The sequence below is a fragment of the Gadus morhua genome, chromosome 6 (assembly GCF_902167405.1).
Source record: "Gadus morhua chromosome 6, gadMor3.0, whole genome shotgun sequence".
Classification (NCBI taxonomy): Eukaryota; Metazoa; Chordata; class Actinopteri; order Gadiformes; family Gadidae; genus Gadus; species Gadus morhua.
In genome coordinates this window covers 24575685-24603245 of record NC_044053.1, presented here as the reverse complement: position 1 = coordinate 24603245, position 27561 = coordinate 24575685, and the positions used below count along the sequence as shown (strand labels likewise).

General features: G+C 47.1%; 1 protein-coding gene across 2 annotated transcripts in view; it reads right to left on the bottom strand.

Moving 5' to 3' along the window:
• Positions 1-27561, bottom strand: part of znrf3 (zinc and ring finger 3) — a 90329-nt gene that overhangs the window by 15701 nt on the left and 47067 nt on the right. For both annotated transcript variants that reach the window (XM_030358526.1, XM_030358525.1), the window contains exon 2: positions 16451-16573. In XM_030358526.1, the coding sequence (XP_030214386.1) occupies positions 16451-16573 (123 nt within the window). The remainder of the gene's footprint in view (positions 1-16450; positions 16574-27561) is intronic.

The window sequence follows — 27561 nt, the reverse complement described above, 5'->3', positions numbered from 1 at the left end:
GTCAGAATTCTGACATTAATCTCAGAATTCTGAGATTAAAGTCAGAATTCTGACTTTAATCTCAGAATTCTGAGAAAAAAAGTCAGAATTCTGACATTAATCTCAGAATTCTGAGAAAAAAGTCAGAATTCTGACTTTAAAGTCAGAACTACGGGTATCTGTAAGGACCAACCTCCGTGGGAGAGACACTTTGCTTTATGAAGTAGGAGGAAACCTATGGAAGTCCAAGAAAGCCACAATCCGGCCCTAGAATGGCGCGGTAAAAGTGCACGTCCCATAGCCAACTCACCAAGCTCACCAAGTCCAGTATTCAGAATTCAAAGCATTTATTCACAAATACGTTCTATTTTTTTGACAAGCGGAGCCGACAGTCCTGTGCAAGTATGCACATTAGCCATGTGCGCCAAACAGAAGATAGACGCAATGTATAGAACTGATTGTTGTGCATTGTTGTGGATATGTAGGCTGGTTAGTTGTGGTTGTTTGTGGTCTTAGTGAAACAGCTTTGCCTTGGAGTTGGAGAAGTTGGAGTGATTGTGTGAATGTGCGAGAGAGAGCGCACCTGCCGTGGTGATGTTGGGCTTGTTGTTGGCTTATATGTGATCAATGATGTATCTGTCTGATCGTATTAGCTGTAGATGGATGGTTAAATAATGTCACAAGAACGGTCATACTGCAGGCTCTTATTTGCAAATGCACTGATTGTGTGCCTGTCTCCGATATGCTATATACCTGGCATTTATTCAGTTCATGTTCTTCTGAGTGCGCAAGAACTGTGCCAATTATTGTCGTGTTTGCATTGTAATGCACAACTTTGCCCCTCCCTGTTATAAAATAACGTGCATCCCAACAACTTTAGCCAATGCAGGCTCCTATTGCTATACCAGTGTGTTTAACGTGTGTGCGTGTGTGTGTCTGTGTGTGTGTGTGTGCGTGTGTGTTGTCATGTAGGCTATAGATATAGATTTATTGTCTTGGCTTGCTTGCATCCATGAAATATTGTAATGTTATGGCCTAGCTGGCTACTGCATATCGAGAACAATCTGGGGATGAGGGCATCCCCGAATATTGACGGGTATTTCGAACACTGCCATCTCAATATATAGCCTAACATATACAAATATATCAGTGTACTAGACACAAATGTATTTTCCACTAGCTAGTGGTGGTCATTACATTGCAGTGAAACTAGTAAAGACAACACAGCTTTATGTTACGGCGAAACATGGAGGCACTGCAGCTCTAGTCTCGACAATGCGTTACTTTAGTCTGGTATTTCTCTTCACTGATTGGTTATGCCCTGTTTACACCTACCCGATAGTGGGCCCCGATGGTGCCCGATGGCTAAATCAGCAGCTATCGTTATTACATCGGCAAATAGCGTGGTTGCATCGGGAAACACCGTTACTCTTCCCGGGAACATCGTTAGACAACGGGAAGAAACGGGAAGAAATGCTCAATGATCGGGCAACAACGGGCAACATCGGCAAAGAACGAACATGTTTGTTAATTTTGGGTCAATCGGGGTAGAATCGGTTACCAGGTGTTGCTATGGGCTAATCGGCTATAATCGGGAATAGAACGGGAGTATAACGTAAGACATCGCAAATCGTTCGGGAATTTTCCTGGGCACATCGGCTATATTCGTTAATCTTCCGCGCTTTATCGTGTTTTATCGTCTTTATATCGGCAACCTCAACACACGAAAGACCCTCGAGAACCCTAGACAAATAACGATTGTGAGTGACCAGATTGTGTTAAGGAAGACCCTCAATCTGCCACTTGTGTATAAATAGGGGGTGATGGATGGATGTCCTACTTTTATAATTACAGGGTACTTCGCCCATTTAGAACCGGCGTTCTATTATTATAAAATCGCTATTGTAATATAAATAAATATATAAATAAATATCAGTCTAAACCAGTCTCCCCTTTGCCTTCTCCCGAAATGACGCCAAATGACCCCAAACGCGTCATTTGACGTGTTTGGCGTCATTCGAAATGACGTCAAATGACGCTAAACGCACTTCGGGTGTCTTCCCTGGCATACATCGTTATGTTATCGTTATAACATCGGGTATGTGTAAATGCTACCCCGATAAATTGACCCGATCATACATTTTTAGCCCGATGTCACCCGAATCACCCCGACTTCCACATCGGTGGTCCATCGGCCATTAGCGGCCATTAGCGGGATGGTGTAAACGGGGCATTAGACAGCCTTCAAACTTAGTGGTCAAGCAAAGAAGAGGGAGGGCTCGTTCTGCATACCTCATAGCCGGAGTAAATAACTAATAACCGGAGTTAATAACTAATAGCCGGAGTGAATGACTAATAGCCGCGGCTATTAGTCATTCAAAACCGTACGGAATTCTTGCCAAACCGCACAGGTTTTGCACTTTTACCGCGCCGTTCTAGGGCCGGATTGTGGCCTTCTTGTCTTTCCATAGGTTTCCTCCTACTGCATAAAGCAAAGTGTCTCTCCCACGGAGGTTGGTCCTTACAGATACCCGTAGTTCTGACTTTAAAGTCAGAATTCTGACTTTTTTCTCAGAATTCTGAGATTAATGTCAGAATTCTGACTTTTTTCTCAGAATTCTGAGATTAATGTCAGAATTCTGACTTTAATCTCAGAATTCTGAGAAAAAAGTCAGAATTCTGAGATTAAAGTCAGAATTCTGACTTTTTTTCTCGGAATTCTGAGATTAATGTCAGAATTCTGACTTTATTCTCAGAATTCTGAGATTAAAGTCAGAATTCTGACTTTTTTCTCAGAATTCTGAGAATAAAGTCAGAACTTAATTTTTTTTTACATGTGTGGCCCTAATCCTCTTCCGTAGATGCCGGCCAACCGTGTGTGGATTCTATGGAAAGCCAAGAAGGCCACTAACTCAGGGTTGCCAACTTTGGGACTTTGGCTGGAGTGAGACTCTAAAATATTAGTGTGAGCGGCTAATTTTTTGGACGACCCATAACCCTAAAAAAATGTTTTATACAAAAAAGTCCTCGTTTAGTATAAACCCTCATCTATGAAAAAAAGTTAAAGAATGGAAACGCTTTTTCAAAATGTACAATCTGGGCCACCTTGAATCATTTGGGGAATTTAAAAGTGCCACTAGCCCGATTCTCAAGTATTCCAAGATATACCCTGGGATAGGCTCTACCCCCCCGTGAAAATCGACAAGATATACTATTTTGTATAGGCAAACGTCCCACCAATATTTATACCACTTGCTTACTCTCTATAGGTCATTCATGGTTTTATATTTATAATTTTTATTTTTCTTTACATTTAATTCTTCATAATTCAGGCATTACAGAACTTTCATGGTCATAAATAAAAAATACGAACTGCAGTTTAATTTCTTTGTTTGTTCTTGAATTGACGTAGAATGGAGAAAACGCTCATGGGATTGGGAAATGCGGTTATCCAATAAACAGATGGAGGTCAAGTCTATTTTCGGAAATGTAGGGGGATATATTTGTGGCCCCACGTCGAATGGTATGACCCAAGATACGTCAGACAGAGAAAGCGCGCAAATTCGACGGTACCACCTTGTCATTTGTTTACCCAGGTGCCATGGCAACACCATTGCTACCTCTCATTGGCTGAATCTTTGAGAACGTTGTAGACTTAATCGATATAAGGTGGCGGGGAGACGAAGCTCTGTTTGTTTGTATATTTTATTTACGTGACCATATTTTTGTTTTATGTTAAAAAACAAAAGAATCAAAGAAACCAGTTCTTCTTGTTTTGGGGAACAAGTTCTTGTCGTTCACGTTCGGGATTCGTTGGTTGTGAACGGATCGGTCGCGACCGACCCATCCCCAAACGCGCATCAGTGGGCTCCGACTCCGGCTCTGAACTCTCTCTGACCTTTTCAAACGCAACTTAGTATCAGGTGCGTGGTTTTCAGCGAATCAACGATCAGAGAATACTGCCGTGATCACGTTGTAGGTAGGCAGATGTTACAGCTGTTAGTCTGCTCCCGCAGAAAATGAACGGGAGGATTTTTTATTTTGGCGTGACATTTCTTGCGTGTGCGTGACAGCGTGAGATTGATGGTGAAAGCGTGAGAGTCCGTACGGATTCCGTACGGTTTGGCAGGAACATCGCAAGTGTGAAAACACCCACGGCCACGGCCAGATGGCCTAGTGTGAGTGCACCCTAAACCAGACCAACAAGCGCACAACATATTTAACAGTTGAGCAGGGATTCAGGAGCTGGAACCAAAGAACAACAGAAACACATTTACCTCTGCTTACTACGTAGCCTTGTTTTGAGAGACCGTTGCTATACTCACTGTAGTTTGATATCATGGAATTCCATCCAAAACAAAAACCAAACCATCTAAAGACACATGTGAGTCCTCTCAACCCCGCAGGGTTCAGGGAGGAGTCACCTGAGACAGTGGTGGTTCATCTGAAGACGGTAGAGAGGCGGTCGGGGGTCCGGAATTGAATTTTTATTCTTTTTGATCCTCAAATGTTTCGACAGTATAAATGTAAAAGACACACGAGGGGAAAAGCAGCGTCCGAGTTTGTGTGGAGTCTTCTCTAAAAAGAGAAAGAAAAGCAAAAAAAAAGCAAGCTTTGCTGTCAATGAAGTGCAAGGAACGATTGTGTTTGTGATAATGGTGGTCCCGAGTCACCAACACACAGTTTCTCTGAACTCAATGCTGAAAATGTACGCTGCCAGCAAACTAGCATTGAAAGGTGTGTCACTGTTCAGTGATGCTGAAAGCAGGGATCACACTCCATCGATAAGTTTGAACACACAACAGGAAGCCAGCCCCGTGGGTATGGCTTCCTGTGGTACATAAAAACTTAAGATTTTTGTTTTTGTGTAATTGAGCAGCCACAAACCAGGATAATGTATAATGGTAACAAAAATAAATGTGTTTTTTTTATAATACTGAACGAATTCACTAGTCTCAAACTACAAAAAACAATTCAGGCTTCTACCTCTAATCAGCAGACAGAATCTGATACTGCTAGCTAGCTATCTTTTTTGTCTTATTATATCAAAGTTGATAATGGCAGTAGCTAAAAAAAAGTAGGCTGTGTAATAGTTGCCTTCTTCAGCTTTATTGGACAAACAAATTCAGATTTATTTCACGAAATGAAAGGACCGAGCTGTGTGCGTACTTTGCTGTAAAGTTATTGTGTGTCGAACTTCCAGTGTACGACGTCCTTTTGAAACAAGACACAAGAATATGTTGGAAGATGAGGCGGATGGAGTCTAATCAAGGTCCGCGCGTGTTTGTGTATTTGTGCTCCGGTACGGCTGCTTTGCCTCCACTGTGGACCTTCATGGTTCTTCAACGTTCTCTGTCGCCGTCCCCTCCTCGCTGCACAACGCGAGGCACAGCATTCGGCGTCGGTTGCGTAACCACAGTCACACAGAGCCATGCTGTGTTGGATGTGTGTGTGTGTGTTTGTGTGCCTGTGCGTGCGTCGGGGGGGACACCTCAGAGGGAGCTCGCCAGCGAGTCTTGGCAAACAGCCGGGCCCTTGGACAAAGCAGGAAGTGACGGTTGGCCGCTGAGGGGGTAGGAGAGGACACTCACATGGTTCACCCAGCAGACCATACCCCCTCATACACACATGTACACATGAACACAAAGACCCCCTCACTGCTGGGCCTTCATTCATAAACAATGAACCACTAAAAGCTATGGGTGGTCTTGGGTGTTGTTTAAGGGTGCACACCTATATGTAAATAACATAATATTCACAAATGAAAACCAACAAGTTGGTCTCCAGCTCTGCAGACCAATAGCAGATCATTACTCATTTAAGATCCTCCTCCTCAAACACTCCGAGAGCTGTTGCTTTGTTGTGTGTTGTTCTGTTGTGTTTTGTTTTTGTTGTGTTATGTACAGGAACTGCATTGCACTTAAACAGTCACTCAGTGTCTACCCATCAACCCTCTACTATACTTTCTACTCAACTCTTAACTATCTCCTAAACTCTCTGCTGTCTACTCTACTCTGTACAGTCAACTCTACTCTTAACTGTCTCCTAAACTCTCTACGGTCCACTCTCTGTACAGTCTACTCTACCCTTAACTGTCTCCTAAGCTCTCTACTGTTTACTCTACACTGTACGGTCTACTCTACTCTCAACTGTCTCCTAAACCCTCTATGGTCCACTCTACTCTATACGGTCTACTCTACTCTTAACTGTCTCCTAAACTCTCTATGGTCCACTCTACTCTGTACGGTCTACTCTACTCTCAACTGTCTCCTAAACCCTCTATGGTCCACTCTACTCTATACGGTCTACTCTACTCTTAACTGTCTCCTAAACTCTCTACGGTCCACTCTACTCTGTACCGTCTACTCTACTCTCAACTGTCTCCTAAACTCTCTACGGTCCACTCTACTCTCTAGGGTCTACTCTACTCTCAACTGTCTCCTAAACTCTGTACGGTCCACTTTACTCTGTACGTTCTTCTATACTCTATACTGTCTTCTACTCTCTACTGTCTTCTACTCTTTACTGTCATCTACTCTCCTGGTTGAAAGGACTTATGGCGAAGTTCCTATCTCGTCTACGAATTGAGATACATTTCTAGCAACGACCAAAAATTTATATATATCATTTTTTATATTAGCCAGACCGATTACCTCAAAAACCCAATTCAGCATAAAAGCGCCGAGCGCCAGCCCTGAGTGGTAGGTTATACAATTAAGAAAAAACCACGGTGGGCCTCTTCACAACTAATTTATATATTTTTGTAATTCCATAATGGAATATACACATATTTTTTGATTTTCTTCATTTTTGGTGCCCCCCCAGGTACTTGGTGACGCACTCTGCATACTCTGCTTATAGGGAGCGGCGGGCCTGGGTGTGGCTGTAGTCTACAGGTGGTGCTGCTCGTCCTGAATTTTCCCAAGAATCTTTCTTACATTTTGAGTTGTTAGGCTACTTACCGATAATATAATGAAGACATAATACAATATGTTGATAAAATAATATATTTATTTCCAGACTAGATTTGTTTTGCTTATCATCATGAGCAGTTCTAACTGGAGAGAAAGTCAAATCCGCGAGCTGCAGCTTATGCAAGAGAAGGTGAAGCAGTCGCATTAAACAAAGAAGTTGAAAGATGGTGCGATCTACGAGAGAGACGCAGCGGAACTTTCCTTACGAGGCTTTTGTGGTGGTCAGCAAAATAAAGAATATGTTGGCGTTTTTGCAATTGTAAATAGTAAATCGTGTTTGGAGCCTACAATCAGATGTGAACTCATTCTTTCATGCAGGTGAAATTACGGCAAATAGCATAGCAGGGGAAATTTCATATTGGACATTTTAGCATGCCGACAGCCTTTTGTCAGGACGTGGAACACACAACTCAAAATCCGGACGTCTGGTCACCCGGTGATCGGGCAGGTGCGGTTATCAATTGTTGAAAAAAACATTGCTTCGGGTGGATACTGATATTAGGCAGGGTAGGGATGACATTACAGCTCATCCGCGCATCTTTAGTCTAGACTCCGTGCACAGTCCCAACTTCTCCAGTGAACCAAGAAAGTCTGCACCACGACGAACGGGGGATTTTACCCTGATTTTACACAGGAAACTTGAGATAAAACGGTGAAATCGCCGGGCGTGTCAAGCTGCGACTGAAGCCCAGTAATATTTCCGTCACCATTGTTGCAAGCAAGTCAGTGCCAACTAAATTCTCCACGTCCCGAGGTCCACCCGAGAGAGAATATTGATCCTCCCGATGACAATTAATTACGTCCCCGGGACGACGGGACGTCGTTAATTTTAATCCCTGTTCTGGGGTGCTGCTGTGGTGCTGCTGTAGCCTACATGTGGTGCTGCTGTGGTGCTGCTGTGGTGCTGCTGTAGCCTACAGGTGGTGCTGCTGTAGCCTACAGGTGGTGCTGCTGTGGTGCTGCTGTAGCCTACAGGTGGTGCTGCTGTGATCTACAGGTGGTGCTGCTGTAGCCTACAGGTGGTGCTGCTGTGATCTACAGGTGGTGCTGCTGTGGTCTACAGGTGGTTCTAATGGGGTCAACAGGCGGTGCTGCTGGGGTGCTGCTGTGGTCTAGAGGTAGTGCTGCTGTGGTCTAGAGGTGGTGCTACTGTGGTCTAGAGGTGGTGCTACTGTGGTCTAGAGGTGGTTCTACTGTGGTCTAGAGGTGGTGCTGCTGTGGTCTAGAGGTGGTGCTACTGTGGTCTAGAGGTGGTGCTGCTTTGGTCTAAAGGTGGTGTTGCTGTGGTCTAAAGGTGGAATTGTTGTGGTCTAAAGGTGTTGCTGCTGTGGGCTACAGGTGTTGCTGCTGGGGTGCTGCTGTGATCTACAGGTGGTGCTGCTGTGATCTATAGGTGGTGCTGCTTTGGTCTACAGGTGGTGCTGCTGTGATCTACAGGTGGGGCTGCTGTGGTGCTACAGTGGGTCTTGTGGGAGGTCTTTTGTCCTATTCTTGTCATATACAGGGAAACAAGAATCCCTGTCCCATCAACCACTTGGTTCATTTATTATTCTGTGTGTTGCGTTTAGCACTAACTGAACATTTAAATATTATTTCCCCATATACTTTGCGCTACAACCATATGATTAATGTGTAGCTTAAATCTCTACGGTCTGCTGGCAGAATGGTCAGGTCTTTAAAGTTCGAAATTGAGATAACGATGGCTTGTGCTTATCTCTATCTTCTGATAGAGATAAGATCAAAGCTCTGCCTTTCAGCAGTGCACCATGATGCAACACCTGTCTGAGCTAACCTCCTCTGGTAGTACAATGCAGCCACTTCTGACTCCCGTCAAATACTAAAGCCAAATTCCGACATTGGTTGTGGCAAACGCAATGCAATTTGTTTAGCAGACTGACGCAACTTCCAATGAAAACCTTGTGCATAGAGGCGGAGTCCACTTGTTGGTCCGACATGTGTCCAACACTCTGTTTCTCTGGAAGGCTGTTGGCTTCTACAATCTCCGAGAGTACGAGAGTAATCCTGAAGGGTCAGGAAAATTGCCAGTTCACATTTCCTGGAATATCAATCCTTGCTCCTGTTCTCACATGAAGAAATCTTCCGGAACTTGCCAGAATGCCAGGTAAGACTGCATGTGTGAAAGGGGTGCTAAAAAGACAAAACGTGCATGTGTTCATACACTCAATCTTCGGTCAACCCCTCCATCTCAGTCCACAATCTCTCTGGCGGAGCAGAAAAGCTACAACACAGACACACACATAGCAGAGGACTCCTCAGCAGTGGGAGAAGGATCTGATGAGTGATGTATGTCTGTGTGTGTGTGTGTGTGTGTGTGTGTGTGTGTGTGTGTGTGTGTGTGTGTGTGTGTGTGTGTGTGTGTGTGTGTGTGTGTGTGTGTGTGTGTGTGTGTGAGGGGGGGGGCAAGGGCCTTCATGCCAGCTATGGGCCCTGACACAAAAAAATGGGATACATGTGCGGCAGGCTGACATAAACGTATGCACTACTACACACACAGAAACAAACAAACAAGCGGATGCGCGTGTGGGCGTTTTTTAGGTGTCTGCTCCTATCTTCCAGAACGGTAATGTTATTTTGATTTGAGAACGCTTCGCGCGGTTTGACTGGTAGAGATGCTCCGACCACAGAGTCATGTCAGTTCATTCCAGTGCAGCTGTTTTGAACAACACTCAAAATTTAGTCTTTTCTTTCTAAAGCGAGGCCGTAACTATTGTTATGGACACCCTCTACCCCCACTCTGTCCACCTCACCCCCTCTCTGTCCCCATCCCTCTAGCCATCTCTCTCTCTCCCCCATCCCTATCCCCCTCTCTCCCCCATCCCTCTCTCTCTCTCCCTCCTCTTAAGTCCTCAGTACTCCTTTCTTCACTCTTTAAAGAGGGGCCCAAGCTGTGAAGTTTAATAATGGTCACTTGCTGCCCCCCCCCCCGCTCTCTCTCTGAGGCACATGACACAAGGAGCTTCCCAGTGGCCATGGCAACCGTCGCAGTGCGTGCCGGGAGCCTTCTTGTGGCGGGAAGAGTTGTGATGAAGCAGCGAGTTAAGTCTTTAGAGAAGGGGAGGGGGGGTTGGGGGACCCCTGGTCATATCAAGACCCCCCAACACCCCGTCAAGAAGAGTGGCCTGGATTATATCAGCACGTTGAGGCCTACACAAACATGAAAGAGGAGACCCCCCCCCCCCTCCAGGAGAGAAGCCCCCCCCCCCCCCCCCCCCCCCCCCACGCTGCACCCAACACGCCTCCTTTTTTATTTCCCTTTGTCCTCTGGAATTGTTTAGTGTGTGTGACGACATCTCAGAACAGAGGGGTGGACCTCACAGAGGAAGGGTTAGCATCACAACACTTCATCAAAAAACTCACATCCAGGGGACTAGGTTGAAGTTAAGATGAGTCTCCTCTTTGGTGACCACATCCATTAACCACTAACTCATGTAAAGGGACTAGGTTAAAGTTAAGATAAGTCTTCTCTTTGGTGACCACATCCATTAACCACTAACTCATATAAACAGACTATGTTAATGTTAAAATAAGTCTCCTCTTTGGTTTACTCTTGAATTGTACTTCAGAACACATGTAGAGTGACTTCCAAACAAGGACACAGCATATATGGCCACACATTTTATTTCAAGCAACGCAAATTAAATATTGATTTAAACAGACTCAAAATTCCCACGCAACCGACCGTAGAAGGAGGTAAAATGTTCAATCTAATATCAAGTTTTTCTTTGATTCTACAAAAGAAAAAAATCCCTCTTGTGCTAGTGAGAATAAAGAGGGTGCTTACAAATCTCAAATAAAATAAACCATTGTAAATCAAACTTGTATAAAGACTGGCAGCAATCTAACAAAGCAACACTGCGGGAATGACAGAAAGCCTAAACTTCAGCGATTTTTTTCTCTCCCATCACTGTCCCCCACTCTGTCAGCTGGTGGCAGTGACTGGAGAACGAGGCACCACAGCCAGAGAGGGAGATTTTAACCCCAAGATCAGACACATTTTAAATGAATTATTTTGTATAAATCCATTAAACCGGTAGCCCGTCCTTAAGTTTTATTGGCCGTCTTCTGTAAATATTCTAGAACACTCGGGGTGCTCCGGCGGGAGTCCTGGAGCTCTATATCTCAATGATATCATACTTTACATAGATATCTATATCGTATAATATATATTATCACAGCCAAAAGATGTGTGCGCCTCCAGACGATATTATGAATCTCAAACGACTGCGTCTGGTTCTCCGACGTCTCTAGGTCTTCTAGGTCTTCCACATCAATTTGAAGTAGACTGAACTGCGTCATGGAAGGAGAAAGGGATTGTTGCCCGCGATTGTCTCCCCCGGAGCCCCGCTGCCGAGGCACCACCGCCTCGGCGCTGTCCGCTGCCGAGGTACCACCGCCCCGCAGAGGTGGTGCTTCGCGTCGGTGTTGCCTCGCAGTAGCGGGCGGCGGGGCTCCTCTATGGGAACTCATATTAATGTTAGAAAACCTCATAAAGTGCGATTTTCATGCCATGGGACCTTTAAAATGCACACTCATGAAAAGAATGATAAACGTGAAATCGCAAAAAACACCCACAAACACACTTTGTTCCACTATGTACAAATGTTCACAATGTATGCCGTTTTCAACAGTGATCCTGTATGAAAACTGGGCTTGCGGAATCGCACCGTACTGGCACAGTGTTGGCCTCTGTGTGACCTATAACTTTGTGTCTGCTTGTGCAGGAACAGCTAACATGGCCGCAGGCGTACTGCCAGTCGCCTTCCACATCACACTCATCTGTCTGCTGGCCCATCTCCCTCGCTTTCATGCATATGACACACACACACACACACACACACACACACACACACACACACACACACACACACACACACACACACACACACACACACACACACACACACGGCTGTTTGCTCCCCCAGTATCAGCCCGGGGCCACGGGGGCAAAGACGAGCTCGCACAGCAAACCCATTCCCGCTACGACGCAGTGGGGAGACGTCTGGCCGTCTGTCGTGTGTGGGCGTGTGCACATGTGAAAAGAGAAAGCGTTTCCCATAGAGGAAGCCAACTCTGAGGGGCAGGGTGCTCAGGGCACATTATTTTATTACAAAGCTTTGTTTTCAGCAGGTTGTGCAGAGGACTCCTTTAGAAATGTTGCGTTGCCGGTGCCGGGAAATCAAAGCTCTTATATGAGCAGGTCTGTAGCAATAGGGACGCACCTCCCACAAACTCACAAACACCTGCAGAACTCCAGAGGTTCAGAGAAAAGTTGTTCAGGAGAAGTGACTCCACGTGATCATATTCATGTGAGACAGAGTCACGGCCCTAACCCTATTAGGCTGTGTTGGAGGAACATCATCCTGACAATGACATCTGACTTAAACCATTGGTCTGAAACTGTCCTGGAGAGGCGAGGACACCATGGCCACTCTACACATCACCTCAGCTTTCATAACATCCCTTTCCTCCTCCTCTTCAGAATCAAAGCCCTCTTCAGTTGTTACACAACTCCCCCCCCCGATAATTAAACTCCACCATGTGCTGGTTGAGGGGATTGATGTCAGAGGGGAAGCCCGGAACAATGCATCGCGGGAATGGTAAAAATGGGTGGTGGTGGTGGTGGCATGCCTGGGCCCCATGTGGCTAGCAGGACTAGCATTTACGCGAATGAAATGATAGGATATATCAAGCGGGCACGCCCATAGAGACCCCAGCCGGCCGGGGCCAACATTGAAGGGCCATGTCATGATGTTCCAGACAAGTGCCAAGGACTGTGGTGGATGGTGTGGGGAGGAGAGAGGGGGGAAGGTTTGGAGGGTGGGGGTGTATGGTGTGGTGAGGAGAGAGGAGAGAGGGGGATGGGGTGAGGGTGGGTGTGTATGGGGCAGATCTCCTAGATGGGGGTTTCAAGGAATGCTGGTTTTAATTACCAGGTAAAATGTAATGTTATTTACGAGCAAAGAGTCTGCACTTGCACGGCATGAATATTGAATATAATCATTTCAAATACTAAGTTGAAATAAATAACCATAGCAGATTGTAGATATGTGAAAGTTGAGCAGGTATTGCAAGAAGAACTGAGGATTTTGTTAAGGCCTTGCATAACAATATTCCAAAAAACACGAAGGTGACTCATATGTTGCCAAAACCTTTTTCATGAGCGAAGGCTCAGTCCAACACCGGTGATCACAGATCAGTCCGACACAGGTAAACACAGCTCAGTAGAACACTCTGGATCACAGCTCAATATAACACACTGGATCACAGCTCAATATAACACACTGGATCACAGCTATATAGAACACAGAGGCTCACAGCTTAGTAGAGCACACTGGATCACAGCTCAGACCCATAGTGGATCACAGCTCCATAGAATACCCCTTGGATCACAGCTCACAACACAAACTGGATCACAGCTCAGTAGAATACCCCTTAGATCACAGCTCAGTAGAACACACTGGATAACAGCTCACAACACACACTGGATCACAGCCCAGTAGAACACACTAAATCACAGCTCAGAACCAATAGTGGATCACAGCTCAGTACAACCCAGGGGATCTCAACACGCTCTCGGTGCTCCGGAACCTGGGCAATGAAATCCCAGTGTGCCGCACAGGAGGCAGCACTGGAGGTCAAGGGTCAACAGCCTTGCGGCTCTCACAGGAAACAGAGAGGAAGGAGAGGAAAAAACTGTGTACATATAAGTGAACCGCCAGCACTTTGGAGTGCTTCCTTTGGTCTTCAGAGAACTGCATGATTCCACCCGCATCCTCTTCCCCATTCTCTCCTACCCCCATCCAGGACTTTCTTCTACATGAAGTTAAAAGTAAACATATACATAAGGAGAATGTATAGTAAAGTATAATTTATTACTTTAATCCAAAAGACTAAGAATAGAACATTGTTGGGACCATAAGATAGTTAGGATATAATGTAGAATAGACAGCTTCAACTGTGCCATGTATGTTTACATGAAAATTCTTTGAAGTGTATATTAAATCACAATCCTTTTTCTGTTAAAAACGGAAGATTGGGGGGGGGGGGGGGGGGGGGGGTTATTGCCAGCCAACCTGACTTCACCACTAATCTAACAAACTTTGCAATCTTGTCGGAAACACAGAACCCAAATCATATTCTACACCTGGATATCAGAGTGGCCATTAGAATCCATCCACAACATCTGTGGGAGCCGTCTGTTGTCTAGTTTGTGGTATAAATAGATTTCAGAATGTATTTGGAAGTTGGCCCCCATTAATTGACTAGAATTTGACAATTTGGACAGGGGAGATGAGTGTACCTCCTCTGGGCCGTACCAAGTGTAATTAGAGGACCCATTGTTGCATCAGAACAGTATGATGGCATGGGTTCAGCACACAGCTGGGGTTTCTGAATACTCAGCCGGTTCATATTAGAACTCCAAGTAAACAGGGATTAAGATCTGGTGCTCACTGGAATATGGTAATGGAGTGGACCCAGACTGACCAAACAAGGCCCCTCTCACGCATTATCGGTGGCACTAGGGGCAACAGAATGGGATAGGCGCTTCGGTTCATCTTGGGGCCTTGGGGTCTGGGTGGTAGGGGGGGGGACTGTTTAGGGAATGGGTGAGGCAATATGAGGCGTGTGGCCAGAACAGACCAGAGAGTGGGCAGACCAGACCAGACCAGACCAGTGAGTGGTCAGACCAGACCAGACCAGACCAGACCTGGCAAGGCAAGGCCAGACCCAGCCGGGAGAAGCCCATGAGAGCTGGCAGCCAAAGGGGCTATTGAACTATTGGGTCTTGATTTGACAAGTGTGATGGCACAGGGGTATGGTGACTCGCTAAGACCATGCCACCAACTGTAGTTCGGAGGGTCTAGCCGTAGGTGAAGTCCTAGATTGAGAATTTGACATAGAGGCAACAATGGCCTTTTCAGCTTCTAATTATAGCCCAAACCTGCTGGCCTGGAGAAGCCCTGGTTGGAGGGGCTAGTCTGGGCTGTCACAGCTTCAAGCAGGAACATGAACAGAGTCTAGGAACATGAACAGAGTCCAGGAACATGAACAGAGTCTAGGAACATGAGCAGAGTCTAGGAACGTGAACAGAGCCCATCATGCTACAGAGCCCCAATGAGTAGCACCTTATAAAATATCCACACTGAACTCCATAATGGTACAATGATAGAGGTCAGATTGATTCATGGAGCGTTCTGTCACAACAAGTGCGTGTACAACCCTCAAGAAGGTTCTGGGTGACATTCCGCCACCTGGCCAGGCTGTAGGTTAGTTAACTGTAGGTTAGATGCCTACTGGTTAAGTGCCTACAGGAAAGATACCTTTAGCTCTCCCTGAGCAGCACGCCCAACCTACACAAGCTCCTGAACGACGGTTGGAGGAACTTCAATGAGTATTTGTAAATCCCATTGAAACTGAAACCAGTCCGAAAATGGAAACTGACAGGGGGCTGTTTGTTTTTGGTTGTAGTCTTTTCACTCTGTTCTCTGTATCAACCCTAGTTCTAGAACCGAGCGAAAAGACTACAACCAGCCCCCCTTTCTGTTTCCGGTCAACGAGTATTGAGTCTTCCAACAGAAATCAATGGATTTACCAAATAAAACACGGAAGAAAACTTATTTCGCTATGATACTTATTTTTATAGATGTTAAAAAGAAGAAGGAATAATGCCTCAGATTGTACTTTATTTTGTTTTAAAATATTGTTCGATTTTATTTATACATTGGAGGGACATCTTGAGTTAAGTTTTTATTTTATGTGGACACAAGCTATTTCTATTTTATTTACTATCCATGTTTAAAAAAAGAAGGAATACTGCCTCAGTTTGCACTTTATATTGTTTGCCACTGTACTGTTTTGTAATGTTATACTGTAGTGGTTTATTTTTACTCATTACTTCAAGGCTACATGCCAGTGCCACTGTTTTTTGTAATGTTTTTAATAAATTAGTGTATGTTGAAGAACATGGGATTTATTGCCTTGTTTTTGTTTCTTACAGTGGTATCGACTACTAGATGTCTGATATCGTGAAATCCCTAGTCTGTATGACATAAGGCCACCTTCAATCTGAAATGGCTGCTCTCTTTCTGTCACTGAGCTTATCCAGAAGAAAATGAGAGGCCATCGCCTCCACACCCCCATTACCCTGGGAGAGTTGGAACATTCAATTATAAGGAAAGCTTAATTAAGGCATGATAAATATCACTGTGGGCTCCAGAGGAGTGTGAATAATAAGGAGAACAAGTGGGGAGGGGAGGAAACACAAGTGTTTTTGGTTTCCCCCCTCATTCTACCCGACCTATTCGGCAAGGATCTGCTTGAAGCCAACAGAATATTCCAGACCAGTGAGACCGTGAGAGAGATTTAAACGTTTTTTTGAAGTGCCTTCAGTGTCAGTTCATGTCAGAGGACAACATTCCCCCGTGTTGAGGTGTGGTGTTTTAATGTGTGGCACGTTTTAAAAAAAGTTTGTTTACCTTTCCCAGCACGGTGAGACAGCTCGGGTCCAGCTCGGGTTGCTCCAGCTTCACCACTCCTACCCATCCATACTCATAGAGGTCCTCATCATCATTGTTGTTACACAGTCCCAGGGGATGCATCTGGAGGGAGGAGAAACAAACGTCAGTGTTGTCATATGGTGATATAGAACAGGTGCATGGAGATACACAACTCCTTGAACTTGACATAAGAATAGTCAAACAAAAACAAGTCAGAAATGTCGACCCCCAATTTCCTTTGATATAAAAAAAGACAGACACAGGATTATAGTCAAGGGATTGGTCGGCTGCCATGAGATGACTGGCATTCACCAGAATTGAGGAATCACACATACTTTCCCCTACAGGGTAGGGTCCTTGGGCTACTTGTAGCACATCTCCACCGGAGGCTGCGGGTCGGCTCAGTCTGAACTGGGAGGAGTTGTTCGCGAACCATTTGTTCGTTCAACCTGGGTTCCGGTAGTGGTAAATCGCATCATGGAATGCATCATGGAATGCACGCCATTGCACGGTTCTCAGCTGAGTCAGTCAGACTCAGTGCTATCGGAAACTTGACTGAACGAATGAACGAACGAACGATTCGCAAACGACTCCTCTTGGCGAACTGACTCACGCGAACTGGGTCACGGAAACGAATCATTAAATCCACCACTAGTGTTCACTCCCTTGAGTGACGTAACGTAACAGCCAATCAGCGTTCCCTGCAGTTCCCTGCCACCCGTTCCCTGCCTTGCAGTCCGGAGTGAACCACGGCATAGAGAGGGAGAGAAAGTGATTGTTGCCGTTTGTGACTCCGGGAGCTCTATATATAATAGTATATAATATAATATAATATTATGGATAATATCACGGCCAAAAGCTGTCTACGCCTCTTATTGGCCATAGTGGGAGGAGCTCTCGTGGGGATTGGGCTTTGCGGGGTATGTTGTAGTTACCGGCATTGCTGTGGTTACCGGTCTTGTGTGTTCCAACGGCTTATTAGCCGTGGTATCTAATAAATCTCTGTCTAATCAATACTTTATTGATTGCCTCTTCCATGGTCATTACAGTATTATGAATAGACTGCGTCCGTTTCCAACGTTTCTTCCTCTTCCACAACAGGTAAAACATGCACTGGTGGTTATCTCGGCCATGGTTGAGAATGAATTGGCATGAAGCACTGTTGGTGGGCAAAAGATGTGCCGCGACAAATTCGGCTGATAAAACTTGCACAGTGACAGATTATGATTGTTGCACGACAAAACTTGGGCGACCACGCGAACAGGTGACAACTGTGTCTTTTGGTGTGAACGCAGCTTAATGTAGCTTCCCCGGATGGTCCCATGAAGTGAAATGAAGTGTAGGGATCGACCGATAGAATTTTTTAGGGCCGATTCAGATACCGTTTATTTTCATCAGCCTTAGCTGATGTTGGGCTGCAGATTTTCTTGAGACGATATTTGGAGCCGATACTGCTTTTGCTCCCTCAATGTACATCATAAAAACGACACAATGATGATTACAAGTGTTACAAGTTTCAATTTAAAAAAGGAACATTTATTGAACTGTGTCTTTAAATCATGCCGGGAAAAAAACATAGGCGAACGCAGCAGCCACGCATCAGCCGATGCAATACACCTAAAAAATGCATTAGCGTCCTCCGTCAGTTGCGGCTAAAACTGGAAGGATCTAAACATACAATAGAGTATTCTACCCTTATCAGCATGAAGTTGTGAATCGGCCTTTGAAATAAAGATTGAGCTTATTATTCAGATGACTACTGATTAATGTCGTCTGCCATTCGAGAATCTTTAATACTTAAAGGTTGGGTATGGGATTTGCGAAACGCCAGCAGATTTTGAAAATACACAACTCACATGGTCCCCCTCTACTTCAACGCTGACTCTGACTCCACCCATTCCAAGTACATGGACGCACAATCATGCATGACCGCGAACACAGATGCGCGAGAGCGAGCCAGGCCAGCTAGGTTGGAGTTTAGGGTTGTCTTCTAGTGCTAGGTCAAAATGTTGATTAGCTAGTTAGCTAGCTCCAGTAGCTACTGCAGGATAACAACAAACAGAAGCTTGCTGTGGGTCACAAGCTTTGAGTATGTGCCTGAAGGGGTCACAAGCGGGGAGGGGGGGAGGGGGAGTGCAGTACAACCGTTTGATTGACGTACTTACTGTCCAATGCCACTCGGTGGTTCTGGAAATCATTGGCTGGAGTTTTTCGAGCCCTGCCTGTTCCACAGATGATTGACTTGTTTAATTTTCATGTCAGTACTTCTAACTCAGTGGCTGTAAGTGGGTCATGATAAGGATTTCAAATAATTTTGCAAAAATTGCCAAAAAAGAGAATTCCATACCCAACCTTTAAGAAAGAATTGCTAAAACCCACGGTAAATTCCCAGGAATTCCATTTGATTCCATGCTGTTACATGTAACCTGAACAGGCAGCCCGCTGCATAGCATCTCAATGATGAAAACGGGAACAGAGACTTGCCTATGAGTTTTCCGATAAGCTTTGTTGAGATCGTCAAAATTTCCTTTAACAAGCAATGATCAGTGATTACTTGTCAACCACAAGGAGTAATTTTACTAATGCGACTTCACACAATCAAAAAAACTGTGTCTTTCCACAGTTATGAGGAGGATGCGCGGTACCAGCCATTTTATACTTAACCCTGCTGTGTTCATGCAGCTTCAAAAGGTCTGCAGGGACACTTGAGAGGCTATATCTTGTGTTTATTAGGACTATATTACAGCTGACAAAGAAAACAACCCTTCTTAAAATCAATGTATCTTAAATCTTGCTTCTCGTCTCCATTCCAGTGTCAGGTCTGAGGGAGACGTCATATGAAGATGGTTTTCAGATCAGAGGGCGTCAAAAGCCTCAGTTATTGTAGCGGCATGTTATCCATAGCAAAAGTATGAGCCATGGATCTGAGTTGAATGACAAACAAATAAATGCAAAGCAGCAGAGTCTAAATGAATAAATAAAGCGAATGAAAGCAGCAGCTCTAGCCGGCAGTGTAAACCAACAATCGGTCGTAATAAAAACCTTTATGTACACCTGGTTGGCGTTACTAGGGCAACCCCATGCCCTCGGACTCGGAAACCATGACCCCAGATACCCTTCACCTCTCCCCACCTTTGTACCACACTTTACCACTGTGGGAAGCAAGCATAGGTGTGGTGGAAGCAACTCAGAGCACCCAGTCGCCCAGCAGCATAGACCAAAGGGGATCATGCATAGGGATGGGCGTGAGGAATCGATTACTCGAGTACTACTCGTTACAAATGAACTCGGTTGGTGGACAGGCAAACTCGAGTTGGCATATACACACACACAAACAAAGTTTTCTGAAGCAAATGTATCAATTTTCTGTCGGCGCCACTAACGGATGACGTGGGCACAAAGAAAATTAAATGCATCCATTTCCATGGCGCGTTCCGTGCCGTGTGCAGGCACGCCAGAATTCAAAAAGTTAAGAGATGGCGGTTAAAGCAAATCGCAGCGAAGAATTTAAATACTTTAAAGAAATAGGAGATCATAAGGTGAAATGTAAAATATGCCAAGCGAAATCGAGCTACCAGAAAGTACTATGCGGCAACATATGCTCCTGAAACACAACGGTGAGTTCGGGAAAGCAGACCCGCAGCAACGGTGAAAGTGTGTCGGCTATTTTCACCGCCGCAAGACGCAGCTGTAATCCCGGGCGTGTAGAGAAGATCACAACTCTGAGTATTTCCATAGTCCATTTGCTGCCGTTTTATTTGCAGCTTTAAGCATTTATTTGCAATGGTTAGGCTACTTGTTTCGTTTTTTTTAAACTGTTACAGGCCTTGGTTCGACGTGATTTAAATTGTGAGACGCTGCGCATATTTATTTTTGTAAGGAAAATGTGTTTTGAACGTTTGCAAAAATAAATAATGAATACTCTGATAACTCTGACTGTTTTGATGGAGAATAAGCATTACATGTTTGGTTGGTAATATTGCCGTTCATCATCGGGCCTGCCGCCTATTCCTGCTGCAGATGCGTTGCATTCTAAAAATAGATTTGATTTAACGAGTTCTCGATTGATCCTCGAGGAATTCCTTCGATCACTCGAGTTTGTAATTTACTACTCGTGCCCATCCCTATGCATTACATATACTTTTAGGGCTTTTAGGAGACGCTTTTATCCAAAGCGACTTACAACCATTCATAGAAACATTCAGACACTGATAGTGGAGTCAACAATGCAGGGCGATAGCCAGATCGTCAGGAGCAGTCAGGGTGAGGTGTCTTGCTCAGGAACACCTCGACACTCTTCTAGGAGGAGCCGGGGAAGTGGGGTTTCGGGGTTGCTGCGTATATCCTTTCATTGCCTTCAGGGTGAAATGTTGTCGCGATACCAGATCGATTCCACACATCACCATGTGCTAACGGTCTCTAACGGCAGGAAGAAAAACAAATGATGAGAAATGGAGAATTCAGCGTTCAGCAGAGGAAGATAAAGGACGATTGTGACAACCATCAGACTGAAAAGGGGATAGGACGGGAGATCTCATGTCATACGAAACAAAACCTCACCTAGCAAAATTAAGAACAAGCAGACGCCATGTCAGGCCTGCCCGACACTGTGGATGACCAATGAAAGTTAACAACAGAAAAGAAGGTTCTGGAGTAAGTCTGACTGCGTTGTGTTGAGTCAGCAAAGAGCTCCTGGCCGATATGGTAAAAGAAGAAGTGGAGGTTTATATTACAAAAGGTAGAAAGTATTATCTTTGGAAATTGTTATTAGAATAAAACAGTTCTCCCCCTCTGTCCCTCTCTCTCCCTTCCCTCCCTCTCCCTCCTCTCTATGTACGGAGGGTCCAGGCAGGGCAGAGCTGGTTGCTGTGTGTGGCTGACCCCTCTCCTGCTTGTCTAACAGCTTGAAGGACTGAGGGGAGCCCCGCCTGGCCCTGGGTCCTGAACACTGGCCCATTGTGCCTCTCTCCCACTCCAGAGGGATGGGGCCGTCCTCTCTCCCCCTCCAGAGGGACGGGCCGTCCTCTCTCCCCCTCCAGAGGGACAGGGTTGTCCTCTCTCCCCCTCTAGAGGGACGGGCCGTCCTCTCTCCCCCTCCAGAGGGACGGGGTTGTCCTCTCTCCCCCTCCAGAGGGACAGGGTTGTCCTCTCTCCCCCTCTAGAGGGACGGGCCGTCCTCTCTCCCCCTCCAGAGGGACGGGGTTGTCCTCTCTCCCCCTCCAGAGGGACAGGGTTGTCCTCTCTCCCCCTCCAGAGGGACGGTCCTCTCTCTCCCCTTCCAGAGGGACGGGCCGTCCTCTCTCCCCTTCCAGAGGGACGGGCCGTCCTCTCTCCCCTTCCAGAGGGACAGGCCGTCCTCTCGGCACCGGGTCTTTATTCTAGAAGATGTTGATGTGATCCTCTACAATGATCATCATCATCATCTACTTTTCTCTATTCTCTTTAAGGTTTTGGTTTCCAGGGAATGGTAGTCTGAACATTTAACCCTGGAAAGAGGCAATGGGCAACCGAGCTGGAGAAAAGCGATAAATAAACTAAAAGTGTAAGATCGGGTCCCAGAGAATTGGGTCACAGATTCTGTAGCTGGGCTTGGCAGTGAGACGGGGGCATGTACACAAAAGGCGCACACACACACACACACACACACACACACACACACACACACACACACACACACACACACACACACACACACACACACACACACACACACACACACAAAGTTCTTGTGCCTGGGGAGGTGGGTTATCCCCGCCTCAACATGTAGGCCTCTCAGCCCTGAAGCTCTGCCCACTCAGAGCACCAGGCCTATCCTGCTCCATGCCCACAGCCCCGGTGGAGCAGCAGCCAGTCCCAGGGCCACAAGGGGGCAGCTTCCTGGGTCTATGCCCTTCCCGTTGGCCCCGGGGGAGGCAGGCTTTCGCATGGGTATCCCCTTACACGGCCACTCTCTCAATGAAATCATGGCCGGGATTTGAATTCCACCCGTCACTCAAGTGGACCCCTGCCACACATGAACACACACACACCAACACACGCCTCAACAGTAGCTCTGACGTATTTTGGAAAAGTTCCAAAAACAATTAATTTCAAGATTGGTTCTTTAACTCTTTCCTCATATTAATCACAACATGTCTATATAAAACTTATCAGTAACATGTATATAATCAGTAATTCTCAGTCACAACACATCTAGAAACACAGCTAGAATCGCAACAAATATTATTTTTGAATAAAAACAAATCAAAAACAACTATGAGTACATTTAAAATCCCCCCACCTCCTGGGAATGAGCCAGAGGGTAGGAGGGAGGGATTGTAATGGATAAAAACTGGAGGGCACCTTCTACTGCAGAGACCCCTCCCCCCCATGGGGCACAGCTCTCAAGAGAAATCAAAATGCAAGTCACACCATCAGCACCATTCTTCGTGTCCGTGACACATTTCACTGAACCTTTGATCATCCAGCAACCACTTCTCAAACACCCCTCCCACCACGCCCCCCCGGCCCCATTCTCCACCTCCTGCTCCGCCTCTAGGCCTCCACATGAATGCTATGCCCAGTAAGGAGGCCTTCCCCCCACCTCTCCACCCCTTAGAAGTTTTCTGTTGAACTGAATTCACCCCACTCCCTTAACCCCTGTATGCGCCATCAACTCTGTGTGTGTGTGTGTGTGTGTGTGTGTGTGTGTGTGTGTGTGTGTGTGTGTGTGTTTTTGTGTGTGTGTGTGTGTGTGTGTGTGTGTGTGTGTGTGTGTGTGTGTGTGTGCGTGTAAAGTATATAGTTGACAAAGTGAAAGTAGGTATAAAACTAGTAAAATGTGTTTCCTGTTGTGTTCCATGATCTTCACAAGCTTGATGCCAAAAAGGAAAGTGAAAGTCAATCATATTTTTTTAGTATTTATGAGAAATCAGACTTTGAAAATGTCCTATTTGCACAGTAAGGAATTTAAACCCATCAACAATTTGCCAAACCCCATATTTGCACATACTGAGAGTTGTGGGTTTCTGCAACATGGCGCTTTCAAAACGAGGTACACCATTGCATTATGGGTACTCCAGTGCAGGATACATCAGAATGGCAGTGTAAGCATTTCCGAGAGGCACGAGAAGAAGCTGATCCATTTGGTTCCAACCGACCCTCCGTAGTGACAGTGATATCTTCCCATGCATGACATGCTCCAGGGACAGCATCAGACCAGCGCAGTGTGGCCGCACGACGGGGCCACACGCAGGGATGGCAGGCGTGACACAGGAGACTCCGGCGAGCGGGAACTGCATGGAGGTCAAAGTGACCACTCCATCGTAGGCAGCATTGGAAGGAGAGAGTGTGCGTGTGGGAGGCTAGGGGAAGAACGAGTGTGTTTGATGGGATATTTTCAGCTGCGCCTTGCTTCATGGTAACACCGAACAGAGCAGGTTGCTTTCCGGTTCCTGCAAGGGCTTTTTGTGGGGCAGGAGAGCAGGCACCAGTTTCACACACACTCAAAAACTAGACGAGGAAGAGAGGCCTGGGCACCATGCCAGCCACCCGACACCCCCACCCACCTGTGTTTGCAGCGTTGTGTGTGTGTGTGTGTGTGTGTGTTTGCAGTGGTCTGTGTTTGTGTGTGTGTTTGCAGCGGTGTGTGTGCGTGTTGGCAGCGGTGTGTGTGTGTGTGTGTGTGTGGGTGTGTGTAGCGGTGTTTGTGTGCGTGTAGCGGTGTTTGTGTGTGTGTGTAGCGGTGTTTGTATGCGTGGGTGTAGTGCGTGTGTGTGTGTGTGTGTGTGTGTTTAGCGGTCCGTGTAGCGGTGTGTGTGTGTGTGTGTAGCGGTGTGTGTGTTTGTCTGTGTCGATCTTTGTTGGACAACAGCATTTAGAAGGCACATGTATGTAAATACTTGTGCGAGTTGCTGCGCCCAGAATATATTTTTCTTTTTAAAGAGCAACCATTCTTCCCCCCCCGCCCACCCCAAATGGAGGTCAGTGAATTCTTGAAGTCTTGAGTGAACACCAGCCAGTGTGTGTGTGTGTGTGTGTGTGTGTGTGTGTGTGTGTGTGTGTGTGTGTGTGTGTGTGTGTGTGTGTGTGTGTGTGTGTGTGTGTGTGTGTGTGTTTGTGTCATTCCCTGATGCACACACACACGCCTGAGCAGGGAGCGCATGGTTGCCTCCCCCTCACCCCCCCGCGCTGCCAACTCGCTCTGCCATCACGCACACACTTCCTGCTCTGTGTGGCGGCCGGCGGAGGATGAAAAGCGTGTATGCGTGTGTAAATGATAGGCGTGTATGCGTGTGTAAAGGATATGTACGCCCCTGTGCTGGCACCTGAGCGTTCAACAATCTAAAAGGAGAATCACAATTCAAAGTGTGTGGGAATGGAAAACACACACACACACACACACACACACACACACACACACACACACACACACACACACACACACAGTCTTAACAGTTGGACATAAATACCTGTTGCTTCCAGATATATTTACAGAGGGTGAAACTAACCCCAACAAAATGGCTACGGCACAGGGCAGTCAGGGATCAGTGAACATTCGCAGACCTCCACGGAGGGTGGAAAAAATAAAAAAACCTTCCTCTAATGCAGCTTGTGTGAGTTATCTGTGAAACTGAAATGTGAGCAATTGACAGAACTGGTAGGGGTTACCCCTTCTGCACTCTTACAGGTTTCCTTCACGTGCATCAGGGAGACAAGCCGTTTGGAGACGTGTCATCAGTAAATGAACAAACTAGCCATGTACAACATGAATACAAAAGCTCTCCCTTTCCCGGTACTACAAATAACTTGAAAAGCAGACTGGCAGCCTTGAGTTGAGCGAGAACAGGATCACGTTACAGAGCAGCAGCTGGAGGGGCCATACAGGTGGAGCCTGATCCTACCACACACACACACACACACACACACACACACACACACACACACACACACACACACACACACACACACACACACACACACACACACACACACACACACACACACACTGGTAACACTATCCCTGTAAAGCGATCCCTCCGCTTCTCCCTTCAAATAATGTCAACTTCCTCCCCTTTGTGTCCAGCAGCCCGGGCTGTAGCAACAATTAGCCCAGTCACTTGTGTTTGGTGGTGGCCATCTTGGATTTGGTGGGTCTTGCCCCGATTTCACATAGGGTGAAATGTCGGAACTCTACCAACGTTTAGAGTTGAGAGGGGTTGCGTTTTGTTGTTTCTAGTGCAGTTATTTTGGTAATATAAATAAATAAACCTAAACAAAGCTGAAACTCATACATTGTTTTAAAGGAGATTCAGACCGGGGCGACTCAGGAGGCAGAGAGGTGGTATCAAGGGACACTCGGACAGGGAGTCGCTTGAAGAAGGGGGGGGCCGGATGGGTCCTGATCTGTCATGTGATGATTTCAGCTTCAGTGCGGACATGCAAAGATACGAGGAAAGACAAAAAAAAGGTATCACCTCCAAGCCATCGTCATAGCGAACACATGTGGGTGTTTGCGCGGGCGGGGGAGATGTGGTGTCATGTGAAGGCCCTGAGATGCAGCAAGTGCCCTGAGACGCAGCACAAGGGCCCTGAGACGCAGCACAAGGGCTCTGAGACGCAGCACAAGGCCCATCGTCCGGGAACATCTCGGGCGTGCCCAGCAGGCCCAGGCGAGGATTTACAATCGGGGAGCCCAGCTGCGCGTCTTCCGGCCTGGGGAGCTGGTGCTGGTCCTGGTCCCGACGGCGGAGTGCAAGTTCTTGGCCAAATGGCAGGGGCCATACGAGGTGGTCGAGAGAGTTGGGGAGGTAAACTACCGAGTGCGGCAACCCGGGAGGCGTAAGCCTACCCAACTCTACCATGTGAACATTTTGAAACAGTGGAAGGAGGGGGGGAATCCGCCCGGTCCGGCACCCCTGGGGCTGGTGGCTCGTCGAGGGGTCCCGGTGGTTCCGGTAGGAGAGGACCTCAGCCCAGACCAGAAGCAAGACCTCGCTGACCTGGTCCTGCAACACCAGGACGTCTTCTCCGAGCTCCCGGGGCGGACCTCGGTGATCCAACACGACATCCGGACGGCACCTGGAGTAAAGGTGAGAGTACCGCCCTACAGGGTCCCGGAGGCCAGACGGGCGGCGATCCAGGAGGAGGTGGCCCGGATGCTGCAGCTGCACGTCATCGAGGAGTCCCGCAGCGCCTGGTCAAGTCCAGTCGTCCTCGTCCCCAAACCTGACGGGAGCTACAGGTTCTGCAACGACTTCCGACGGCTGAACGAGGTCTCCGACTTCGACGCCTACCCCATGCCCAGGGTGGACGACCTGATCGAGCGACTGGGGCCTGCCCGGTATCTCACCACCCTGGACTTGACCAAGGGTTATTGGCAGGTACCCTTGACCAAGTCCGCCAGGGAGAGGACGGCGTTCGCGACACCGGGGGGACTGTTCCAGTACACCGTTCTCCCCTTCGGAATCCACGGAGCCCCAGCAACCTTCCAACGGATGATGGACCAGGTCCTGCGGCCGCACCGGGCCTATGCCGCCGCATACATAGATGACATCATCATCCACAGTGACAGCTGGGATGTCCACATCCAACAGCTGAGGGCCGTACTAGGCGAGCTACGGAAGGCGGGTCTCAACGCCAATCCGGCCAAATGTCGCCTCGGCCTGGAAGAGACGGCCTACCTGGGCTTTCAGGTGGGTCGGGGGAACGTCAGGCCCCAGGAGAGCAAGGTGGCTGCCATCCGGGACTGGCCTCGACCGACCTCCAAGAAGCAGGTAAAGTCGTTCTTAGGGCTGGTCGGGTACTACCAGCGGTTCATACCCGGCTTCGCCACCCTGGCCAGCCCTATGAACGACCTGACCCAAAAGACATTACCAGATCGGATCCAGTGGACGGAGGCGGCCGAGAAGGCCTTCGAGTCGCTTCGGGGAGCCTTGTGCTCCGAACCGGTTCTCATAACCCCAGACTTTACCTCCCCTCTCATAGTGCACACCGACGCCTCGGAGGTGGGGCTGGGGGGGGTCCTGTCCCAGGTCCGGGCGGGGGAGGAGCACCCCGTCACCTACATCAGCCGGAAGCTCCTTCCCAACGAGAGGAATTACTCGACCGTC